The sequence below is a fragment of the Aquila chrysaetos genome, chromosome 12 (assembly GCF_900496995.4).
Source record: "Aquila chrysaetos chrysaetos chromosome 12, bAquChr1.4, whole genome shotgun sequence".
NCBI lineage: Eukaryota > Metazoa > Chordata > Aves > Accipitriformes > Accipitridae > Aquila > Aquila chrysaetos.
Window position 1 is genome coordinate 6,247,043 of NC_044015.1, and position 12,466 is coordinate 6,259,508.

The following is a 12,466-nucleotide window of genomic DNA, read 5'->3' on the forward strand; positions in this document are numbered from 1 at the left end:
TATGTAATATATTGAGTTGAGACAGGGAGAGGTCTGTAGATCCTTGTCCTCTGAGGTAGGGGACAGGAGTGGAAGCTCATCTGAGCAGTTCACATTTCTGTAGTTCATCTAGTTTCAGATTCTTTTTAGCTCTTTAGTGCAAGAGCAGCAGAGTCAAATTGGGCTTTGGACCTATATTCCACAAAAGAAGTCTTTAAGTGTTTAAAAAAATCTCCCAAAGCAGCAGTATTGGAAATGAAGGCAAATAATTTAAGATGGGATTGTAGGGCGTACTGATCTGCTTCAGTTTATCTCTTTGGAAGACTTGCACACTTCAAATGTAGTATGTTTTGTTATGTCCTACTGGGAATAAAAATTAAATCTTGTCTTTGAGACTAGATCGTATCTAATTGTACGTGCATATTAATTGAAAATATTCAATATAGAACATTCTTAAACAACAGAAATCATATCATACACCCTTTTTTCAAAGAAAGCTATGTGAAACCTGGTGCTGTGTTTCAGTTCTTTGATAGTTAGTCTTTGGGGTGTTCTTATATCTGAATGCTTTTTTCCCCTTAGGTGAGTGGAATCAAGAGTCTCTACGAGTCTGAACTGGCTGATGCTCGAAGAGTTCTGGATGAAACTGCCAAAGAGAGGGCTAGGTTACAGATTGAAATAGGAAAACTGAGAGCGGAACTTGAGGAGTTCAATAAAAGGTAAGGGAAGTTTATGAGGCTTTTTTTTTTTTTTTTTAATCAGAATGGGCAGTGGGAATGATACTATCGATGCTTCTTAAAAATGCATTTTGGAAGCATTGAGGTCAATGAGAAGATACAGGCTTGTCAGAGGGAAATTCCTCAGCTTTCTGGTACAGCTAGTCAGAGCAGATAATCTGACCAGTATATACACAAATGTATTTGTACATATAACATTAATATACTGTGATTTGAGCAATTCAGACATCTAGAGGCTGAAACGATTGGTTGTGCCTGCTTCTGTCCTGTTGTACCTCTCCTTATGTGAGCATGCACACGTGCAGCTGGTTGGTCAACTAGATTGAGAAACTGATTTAGATTAGAGTTGACCCATCCAAGGAAGGTTAGTTTTTAAACACTATCAGTTTTACTGTCTGGTTCACTGTATTGAATGATGGCAGAAATAAAGGAAAATGAAAAGGGTGGCCCTGAGCAATTTGGGAATATGGAAGCAGTGTTGCCTTGAAAACACATGAAGCTACAATGTAAGTGTGCTGGAAAAAAAACCTTGTATCAACTACATTTTTAAAACTGCTGTTCAGTCTGCATCAAAGAGAATTGGCCTAATAAACTGGCTACTGAAGCCAAGTGTAATTCATTATTTCTGTTCCCACTAGGGAGTTTTTGTAATCAAACACAGTTGAAACTTAATTTTAAAATTAATATATGTGGTGGCAAAATTATTTTATTGCTTCTGATTGAATTTTGGTACCTATTTTAGTAGATAAGATTTGGGAGTTAACAGATTTTTGCTGAGCATGTCAGTATGTACATCACCTGTATATGAACAGTATTGGCCATAAAATTACTTCTAATCCAGCAGTGCCAGTAGAGGCCTACTGTAAGTCTCCCATCTCCCTTCATTTGCATTTAAGTGGTTATAAAAGGAATGAAGTGTTTCTCTCTCTCGTGGTTTTTTTCTGACTAGCTAGTTGATTTATGATGAAGTATTTCTTGTTTTCTCTCTAAACTTTGCTATATCACTGGATCTTAATTTTCTGTGCTGGGCCCTCTTGTTAAAGTCAGCCTTTGGAGGTATTTTGTGGACTTTGCCCCCAAAATAACTGTCCAAATACGAAATAGCTATAGTGTAAGCATCTCTATTTGAGTAAGTCACTGTAAAGCCTATTGAACTTGGTGCACAGTTCATACCAGAAGATATGCCTGCATGTGGTCAGGAAACCTGTGCGCTAAAATTTACGGACTCAGTTATTTTTTTGGTTTTCTGAGGCAAACTAAATATGAGGAAAATGTATCTGGTTTTCTGTCTGTTCTTGCAGAACAGAGAAAGGAGTATACAGGAGTAGAATTGAATTCTTCCTTGGCTCGAAAGTTTCTTCTACCAGATTGCTTCCAGTCCCTTGAGATGCTTGAAATATGTACTTGGAGTGTTCTCAGGGTGCCTGGCTTGGGCCATGTGAAAAGTTATGCTTGTGATGTGGCCAGATTTTAAATGTGATTCTTGCAAATGCAGCTTTTAAAAGTCTGTTTGCCAGGTTTGCATAATGTCCACTTGACACCTAGCTCATGACTGAAGTCCTCCCTGCCCATGCTGACAGTCAGATGGTGCTTCTTGTAGGCCAAGCTTACTTCAGTGCTTTGAGAACTGTGTATAGTGGAAGAGTAGGTTAGTGTGTAATTTTATGTTGACTATGACTACCTCAGTCTCTCTCTCAAGCTCATGACAGAGGGGCTTAAGGATGCCAGCACAGTCTGGCCAGGAGGGATCCCAGACATTGCCACTTCATTGTTTGCTTGGAATAGGTTGGGTTGCTGGGACAGGAGATGTTCTTGAGACATCTCTCCTCTAGTCTCCCGTGTGAGAAGAAAAGGGATAGTTGGAGTAGGCAGAATAGAAGAAAACATTAGCTTGAAAGGATATCTGGGAAATGTTTCCTCAGTATTAGACTGAACTGAATTTTAGATGCTGAGCCACAGGCTAGCAGCGCTTTTTTAGCTATAGGATCCGAATATAGCTAACCTACTGCTTCAAGAGTTGACTTCCCCTTTCTTTTTTCTCCTAAAGCCTGGGTTTGTGACCATGGAAAGCCCTGAAGGCACTGACTATGCTCCAGGGAGGCCAGAGGGTGTGGTTGGGTCTGGTGACATCAGGCCTAGTTTGTGTCCAAAGGAGCCTGAGGCTTACCCTGCTCTTAGTTTGTTCCTGAGGCTGTCTACTTGCACAACTCCAATGGATTTGGGAAGCAGCTGACCAACCTGCAGCAAGACCCTTGGTTGGTACACAAGGATTTGTGATGGGGTCTATGGTTTAGGAAAGAATGTGGTTTGTCTATCAGTGTACCGGACTTCAGAGCAAGCACTTATGCTTAGGTCTTTCTGCAACTTGTTCAGATACTGACAAATGATACTACCCCAGTATTCTGTGTGAGTACAAATTCAACTCTTGGGGTTTGGATCCCCTGGCACATATTTTGGTTATGTTGGATTTTTTTTTTACTTACCACGTTACTGATGTTCTAACATTTTCTGGGTTTTTTAGTGCTTGGGATAATTGGACATTATCTTGCCTAGTAAGTCAACAAGAAGCATCCCAAGGCATTTTCTAGAGCAGTTTGTATTGGATTGGACCAAAGGTCCATCTAGCCTGGTAATCTATCCAGAGGCTTCTAGAGAAGAGTATAAGAACAGAGCATGCATAACAACGCTTCTCTGGAATACTCTTCCAGTCTTCAGCAATTCCCTTCAGCTAAGGGACTTCCTGAGGTCCAGCTGGATGCTGTGTAGTAAGCCTTCATGGGTTTTCATTTCATAGTGTGACCAGTATCCTGAGACCATCTGTAGTGTTCTTAGACTTAGCAAGGGGATTCTGAGCTTACCTACATTTTGCATGAAGAAAAACATGTTTTTGAATGTCCCAGCCCAGTTCTGTTTGTTCATTTGTCTCCTAATTTTTGTATTCTCCTTCTTCATATCTCCTAAGATTTTCTGTTTAATGATGTCCTTTTTCAAGTGGAAACATCTTAGTTGCTGCTTCCACAGTAGCTGCTCTGTGCCTTCAGTCAACACTTCCCTCTCTGTTATTATTCAACCTCCCCTCTCTGTTATTTTTCCCATTTTCGTGTATCTTCTTGGGGACAAAGGCTGCAGAATTGGAAGTTCAGCCAGTATTCAAGATGTGGTTGTACCGTAACAGTGTTCAATGTCTCGTTCTGTATTTTATTTAATAGTAATTTCTTAAATACAGTTGCATTTTGAGTGCTCCTGAGCTGCTGATGTGTGAAGAAGGGTAAGCTCCACGTAGTCTTTTACATCAGACTCGGAGATGTCTCCCAAGGCCCCTCTGAGCTGCATGGGTGCTACAGAACCTAGAGTGTTTTGTGGTAATCAGATCTGCCATGGCCTTTTTGGGCAGAGGCGAGGTAAGGCCCTCAAAGAGCCCTGCTATGAAGGGTTCTTACTCCTGCTTACCCCCCTTACCTTCTCTTTACAAAAGCCAAACTGACTCTGAATCTCCAAATTCTTTTGTGTTTATGCATATGCCCGCTACTTCTCTTCATTGATGCCTTTGTCTAATTCTACCCATACAAATATCAGGGCCTGAGTTCTCCATTTGAAAAATTGGTATTTCGTTCGTCATTTTCCTTCTTTTAACATATTGTCATTCTGGTCAGGTCCTGCTGAAGCTCCCTTATCTCCAGGCCGGTCAGACTTGGTTCTGTCAGCCTCTTTTACAGGGCATGTACTCCAACTTTGACCACCCTGGTGGTCTCTGCTGAACTTGCTCCAATTTATCAACGTCTTTATTGCATGGGGGGGTCCATAACTGGATGCAATAATGGACACGGAACTGATCTGCCGAATGCTGATCAGAAGGGGATAATCGCTTCCTGTGATTTACCAGCCATGTTCCTATTAATACAGTCCAGGATGCCTTTAGCCGCCTTCGCTTCTGTGCCCTGCTGGTTCATAGAATGGTTTGGGTTCAAACGGACTTCTAAAGGTCATCTAGGCCAATGCCCCTGCAATAAGCAGGGACATCTTCAACTAGATCAGGTTGCTCAGAGCCTGTCTAACCTGACCATGAATGTTTCCAGGGATGGGGCAAAAAATTTCTTCCTTATATGTAGCCTGAATCTACCCTCTTTCAGTTTAAAGCCATCACCCCTTGTCCTATTGCTACAGGCCCTACTAAAAAGCGTGTCCCCATCTTTCTTATAAGCTCCCCTTAAGTATTCAAAGGCTGCAATAAAGCCTCCCTGGAGCCTTCTCTTCTCCAAGCTGAACAACCCCAACTCTCTCAGCCTGTCCTCATAGGAGAGGCTCTGATCCATCCCTCTGATCGTTTCTGTGGTCCTCTGCTGGACCCACTCCATGTCTTTCCTGTGCTGAGGGCCCCAGAGCTGGATGCAGTACTCAAGGTGGGGTCACACCAGAGCAGAGTAGAGGGGCAGAATCACCTCCCTCGACCTACTGGCCATGCTTCTTTTTATACAGCTCAGGATACAGACAGCTTTCTGGGCTGCGAGTGCACATTGCCGACTCATGTCCAGCTTTTCATCCACCAGTACCCCCAAGTCCTTCTCCACTGGGCTGCTCTCAACCCTTTCATCCCTCAGCCTGTATTGATACCAGGGGTTGCCCCAACCCAGGTGCAAGACCTTGCACTTGGCCTTGTTGAACCTCATGAAGTTCACATGCGCCCACTTTTTGAGCTTGTCCAGGTCTCTTTGGATGGCATCCTATCCCTCAGGTGTGTCAACCACACCACTCAACATGTTGTCACCTGCAAACTTGCTGAGGGTGTGCTTGATCCCACTGTCTATGTCACTGATGAAGATATTAAACAGTACTGGTCCCAGTACAGACCCCTGAGGGACACCACTTGTCACTGATCTCCATCCAGACACTGAGCCGTTGACCAATTCCTCATCCACCGAACAGTCCATCCATGAAATTAATCTCTCTCCAGTTTAGAGAGAAGGATGTTGCGGGGGACTCTGTCAAAGGCCTTACAGAAGTCCAGACAGATGACATCCATAGCTCTTCCCTTGTCCACTGATGTAGTCACTCCATCATAGAAGGCCACTAGGTTGCTCAGGCAAGACTTGCCCTTGGTGAAGCCATGCTGGCTGTCTTGAATCACCCCCCTGTCCAACATGTGCCTTAGCATAGTTTCTAGGAGGATCTGTTCTGTGATCTTCCCAGGCTCAGAGGTGAGCCTGACAGGTCGGTAGTTCCCAGGGTCCTCCTTTCTACCCTTTTTAAAAATGGGTGCAATGTTTCCGTTTTTCCAGTCACTGGGGACTGCACTTGACTGCCATGACTTTTCAACTATGGTGGAGAGTGGCTTGGCAACTACATTAGCCAGTTCCCTCAGGACTCTGGGATGCATCTCGTCAGGTCCCATAGACTTCTGTATGTTCAGATTCCTCAGGTGGTCATGAACCTGATTTTCTCTTATAGTTCCCACTATAAGACTGTGGGGACTTTGCTTCCCCAGTCGCTGTCTTGCAGTCTATCCAATCCAGAGGTGTCGGAATACAGGTTGCCAGTGAAGACTGAGGCAAAAAAGTTGTTGAGTACCTCAGCCTTCTTGTCTGTTGTTACCAGTTTGCCAGTCGTGTTGATCGGGGGGGTACACTTTCTTTGACCTTCCTTTTCTGGCTGACATACCTGTAGAAGCCCTTCTTATTATTCTTTGTGTCCCTTGCCAAGTTCAGCTCCAGCTGCACCTTGGCCTTCCTGACCCCATCCCTACACAACTGGGCAGTATCCCTATATTCTTCCCAGGACACCTGTCCTTACTTCCACTGCCTGTACATTTCCTTCTTGTCCTTTAGTTTGACCAGCAGGTCTCAACTCATCCATGCCAGTCTCTTGCCTTCATTTCCTGACTTCTTACACCTGGGGATCGAGAGCTCTTGTGCTCTATGGAAAGCATCCTTAAAGATTTGCCAGCTCTGTTCTGCTCCCTTGTCCATGAGGACAGTTTCCCAGCGAGTGCTATTGACTAACTCCTTGAACAGCTGGAAGTTTGCTTTCCTAAAATTCAGGGTCCTGATTTTACTCTACTCTTCACCTGATCCATACCCCTCAAGACTGCAAACTTTACCAGTGCATGATCACTGCAGCCCAGGCTGCCTCTAATCATGACATCACCAATTAGCTCACTTGCATTGGTGACCATCAGGTCCAGTATCGCGTCTCCTCTGATAGGGCTGTCTTTTATCTGGCTTAAGAAGTTATCCCCAATGCACTGCAGGAGTCTCCTGGATTGCCTGCAGCTCACCACGCTACTTTTCCAGCAAATGTCGGGGTGGTTGAAGTCCCCCAGCAGGACAAGAGCCTGCGAGCATGATGCCTCCTGTAGCTGGAGTAAGAAGGCTTCATCAGTAGCTCCCCTTGATCGGGCGGCCTGTAGTAAACACTAACCACAAGGTTCTCTTTGTTGCCTCTGTTTCTAATTCTTACCCATAAGCTTTCAACCTGCTTGTAGTTATTCTTCAGAGACAGCTCTTCACGATCTATCCATTTCTTGATGTAGAGGGCAACCCCTCTGCCCCCTCCTTCCTTGCCTGTCCCTTCTCAACAGCCTGTAGCCATTGATAACTGCACTCCAGACACGGAATTCATCCCACCAAGTTTCAGTAATGGCAACTAGGTTGTAGCTTTCTAGCAGCATGGTGGCTTCCAACTCCTCCTGTTTGTTGCCCACGCTGCGTGCATTGGTGTAGAGGTACTTCAGCTGGGCTGTTGGCCATGTCACCTTCTTAGAGGAACACACCTTAATGCCTTTGAGGTATTTCACCTGTGTTTCCCTGTTGGGTCCTGTTACCTCAGGAGCCCCTGGCTCATCTCCATAAGACTTCCAGAGTGCTCCAGTGTACCCAGCAGGTGTCAGAGCAACAGGCTGAAGGCCCTTGCTGGCACCCCATCCCTCTAACCTTGGTGCGTCATCCCACAGCTTGTTATCGGCAAGCCTGATATTATCTCCTTCCCCCTTAAAGTCTCGTTTAACTTTAAGTCATGTTCAACTGTAATTTCTTTTGAGGGCGCTTTGTCATAGAGTTAAACTAGTTTTGGTTCCAAATTACAGATTCATCTGCAGAAGATAGGGAGGAGTTGTTTGTTAAGATGTTAGCATCCATATACATTTCAATTCAGTTTGCAAATGAATAAAGGGATATATGATTTCCTGACATTACAAGTAGGATTCAGATGGCTGAACAATGTCTCTTGTACTGTAGACAGTACAAGTTATCCTGTGCTATGGTATGAACCTCCCACAGGCCCTTTTTGTGTGATGTGTGCCAGTACAACGTGGATGTTGCAGATATCCCAGTTGAAGCATCTAAATCTTATCTTAACTAAACTTAGAAGGGTTTCCTGTGAGGGACGTCTTCTGGGAAAATATCTTAATTTTTCAATCATTGCCTTCATTGTTGTCATAAAACTGCCTGTGTTTTTTATTTGTTTTGGGGGGGGGGGGGTGTTATTCACAATACACATATTTGTCATTATCCTTTACCATGTTATTTGATCAGCAGTCAAGTTACAATCAAGGATCAGGTTTCAAATGTAAATTAAGAAACAGAAACCACGTTGAGGTAGGGGCCTTCACACTGCTTGGGACAATTATTTTGCAATGAAACCCAGTAGATGGAATTGTATGTGTTTGTTATTTACAGCTTTTACTTTTGTTGCAAGATGCCAGTAAAATAAGAAAGAAACATCCTGAAAAGAAATTGAACATCAGACTTGTTGCGGGGGGGGGGGGGGGGGGTGGTGTGGTGTGTGTGTGTGTGCCTTTTTTGTTTGTTTGTTTCTAATGTGAAAAACCAACCAACCTAAACATGTATGGTGTGATTGATACTCTAGAGGGAAGGGGTGCCATCCAGAAGGACCTTGACAGGCTAGAGAGGTGGGCCTGTGCAAACCTCATGAAGTTCAACAAGGCCAAGTGTAAGGTCCTGCACCTGGGTTGGGGCAATCCCAAACATGGATACAGGCTGGGCAATGAGTGGATTGAGAGCAGCCCTGCAGAGAAGGACTTTGGGGTAGGTATTGGTGGATGAAAAGCTGAATATGAGCTGGCAATATGTGCTAGCAGCCCAGAAAGCTGATCGCATCCTGGGCTGCATCAAAAGAAGTGTAGCCAGCAGGTTGAGGGAGGTGATTCTCCCCCTCAGCTCTGGTGAGACCCCCACCTGCAGTACTGCATTCAGCTCTGGAGCCCCCAGCATAAGAAGGACATGGACCTGTTGGAGCAAGTCCAGAGGAGGGACATGAAGAAGATCAGAGGGCTGGAGAACCTCTCCTATGAGGACAGGCTGAGAGAGTTGGGGTTTTTCAGCCTGGAGTAGAAAAGGCTCTGGGGAGGTCTTATAGCAGCCTTCCAGTACCCTAAAGGGGGCCTACAGGAAAGATGGGGAGGGGACTCTATCAGGGAGTGTAGTGATAGGACAAAGGGTAACAGTTTTAAACTGAAAGAGGGCAGATTTAGATTAGATATTAGGAAGAAATTCTTTACCGTGAGGGTGGTGAGACGCTGGAACAGGTTGCCCAGAGAAGTTGTGGATGCCCCATCCGTGGAAGTGTTCAAGGCCAGGTTGGATGGGGCTTTGAGTAACCTGATCTAGTGGAAGATGTCGCTGCCCATGGGAGAGGTGTTGGAACTAGATGATCTTGAAGGGACCTTCCAACCCAAACCATTCTAGGATTCTATGTATTTTACAACATGTAAAATGCATACATGTATGTACAATTAGTACCTTGAACACAACTCATGAATTTAGAATTTCTTCTATTGAGCCAAGTTTCTAGCTAGGTTCATAAAGCAGTTGGATAGTTTCACTTTATAAAAAGTGAAATATCTTTAGGATATTCTTAACACTGTTTATATGATATAAGGAACAGCTTAACTTTTTAGTTGAAAGATGTTTGTATCAGGAGTAGGGACATATTTTTAGATCTAGGATTAAAATATTGTAAAAATAAACATTCTGATATCATTCTGAAGCAAGTGTGGTTCTTTCCTATATGTTATGGAACAGCTTCCACTGCTTTTGTGCGCATCTTTATCTGCTTGACAAAACTTTTGACTGCTTGACAGAGGGAGGGGATGAGTGGAGGAGGTATAGATGGGAACATTTAATTTACTAGTGAGGTGCACAAGACTGCTGAACCAGACCTGTGTAGTGATCAGGGTGCATTCAGTCATAGCAGAAGTAACTTTGATGGCCTGGTTAAGGAAAGTCTCCTGTCCTGATGTTCATGAAGTGTCTGTTCATATCTTTACTAGTGTCACAGGTCCCCAGGTCAAGCAAAGCCTGGAGGTAGATACATGTAGGCCTCATCCATCTGCTGCTTTTAGCGGTATTCCTGCTCGAGCCGCAAGATCCCAGCTCTGAGTTGTGTGACTGTCTTGCTGCGGCTTCCTCTGCCTGCTACCCCACATGGTCACTGAAATATTTCCCTTGAGCAAACTTGGCTGCTTTCTAGAAAAAAGAGCTCTAGAGGGTTACCCTAACCTGGTGTCTTCAAAGAACATTGGCACACCTCAACAGGCACATTGACTGCTGTTTGTAGCTTCCAGGCATCTCTGAGACCCCCAAAAGCAGGTTGCACCTTTGTAAAAACTTCTGTCAATTTTTTGCACGAAGACAATAAACTGGGCTGAAGTTATACATGCAAATAAAAATGCGAATGAAGGCAGCTTGGAGTGTCTTCCAGTGTCAGTGTTCATGAAGGAGCAGAAGTTACTTAACACTGTCAGGAATTCTTTATGGTGCTTTGTCAAGCTGTACGTTGAACGGTTCTGTTAATTCCCGTCTCCCTGGGAATACTTGCATGCTGCCTGGTTTCTGCAGGTGGGAGGAATCTATGGGCTGTGTAAGCATACACTGCTGATCATACTTGATGTGAAGTGGCATTTGACCTTTAGGTACTGCACAGACAGAAGGTTTCCAGATCTGATTGTCTGTGACACATGCATAATGGCTTGTTTTACTATGCGACACATGTGATGCAGGGGCATGTGTCTGGAGTCTATTTTGAAGACTTTCTAGTTGCTGATAAATAACTGTCTTTTAAGTAGAAGTCATGTTTTGTCTATATGTCTCCTGCAAGCTGCTGAGCTTGAAGACACTGCACATATGTTGCAGAACAGGATTCACAGTGACAGATTGGATAAATGATTAAGAAAAATTGGTTACAGTTAAATGAAAACAAATTCAAAGATCTACACCAAGGAATGCAGAGAAAACGCATGAGCCTCGTAGCTAGAGCATATTACAAAATAAGTGTGTCTATTTATTCTGTAGTTAGAAAAAGATGCACATCATGCTGAAGCATGTAAAGAAATACTGTCTGTAGGGCACACCAATAGCCCATAAAGCAGGATTTTGTAAAATAATTCTGGGCATTGCATTTTGTTAGAGTTATGGGCAAATTTGAAATTCAAGAGGACGGTACAAGTGATCAGAAGTTTGGGAACCAAGACTCAGGATTTGGGCAGGGATGCAAAGTTTGTATAATCTACAGCAGTGGTTTTTAGCTTTATTTTCCTTTGCAAACGTTTTTTCCATGTTTGGAGTTGCAGATGAAATAGAGATCTTTTTTAAGCCTATAGGTAGTGGGACTCCTCTTCAAAGTTATTTCTGTGGGCCCTTAAAAACAGCTCACTTGACGACAGGTTGAAAACTTCAGATTTATGGAAGAGAAGTTTGAGGAAAGGGATGGAGAAAAATGAATTTGAAGATGGTTTAAGAGAAGACGACAAAAAGTCATTCCCTGCATTCTTAGTGGTGTGAGACTAGAGTAGTGAGCTTAAACTGCAGCAAGGAAGGATTACTTCACGTAAAACAGTTTTCTAATAACATAACAACATACACCTAGAGAAGCTGCAGAAAGTCAGTATGTTGGAAGAAAAGGTAGACAAATACTTGGTGGGCAGGAGGAAGATGACCTTGATGATTTCTGTGAATTGGATATAACAGCTGAAATGACCATATTTAAAGTGACGAGAGTTGCTTTGCTCGTAATGAATACTGCTGAAGACATACTGGTTTATTCCTGAAAAGTGACCACATTTCCATGGTGGATTACTTTACTACTTTGTGTGGGAATACATCCTAGACAATGGGCTTGGCCATGTCAAGTACAAAACACTGGGGTTGCTTATGGGCATCTTTGGGAGATGCATATGCTCTGCTTCTCGGGGGCTGTAGTCCAAAGTGATAGATCTCAGCAATTAATGTGCTGTGCAGCAGTGAGATGAACAAATACCCTTTACGCCTTGTGTGTAAAGCAGCTTTATTGACATCTCTTAGCTGTCAGAGTTGCCTTCTTGTTTTTCCCTTGCCTGCCCATGATGTATGTTCTTCTTTATTAGGCAATGCATTTAAAACACATTGGTACAAGCTGTGAGTTTCAAGAAGTGTTTATGATTACTTTTATTAGCTGCATTTGCAGGTTACTCTAGGAGCCACCTAGTGATACACTAATCCTAATAAAATGTGTATAAAACCAAAATATCTGTAGTTGTAACTGGGACATGCTCAAGATGTGTGTGCACCCACGTATAAATATAATTAACTTTTGTTTTTTCAGCTACAAGAAGAAAGATGGAGATTTGTCTGTGGCTCAGGGTCGCATTAAGGATCTTGAAGTGCTGTTCCACAGAAGCGAAGCAGAACTCAATACTGTCCTGAATGAAAAACGCAGTCTGGAAGCAGAGGTGGCCGATTTGCGTGCCCAACTTGCTAAGG

General features: G+C 43.5%; 1 protein-coding gene across 1 annotated transcript in view; it reads left to right on the top strand.

Moving 5' to 3' along the window:
- Positions 1-12,466, top strand: part of LMNB2 (lamin B2) — a 42,466-nt gene that overhangs the window by 12,497 nt on the left and 17,503 nt on the right. The window contains exons 2-3 of the mRNA XM_030032175.1: positions 562-698; positions 12,309-12,465. Coding sequence (XP_029888035.1) covers positions 562-698; positions 12,309-12,465 — 294 coding nt within the window. The remainder of the gene's footprint in view (positions 1-561; positions 699-12,308; position 12,466) is intronic.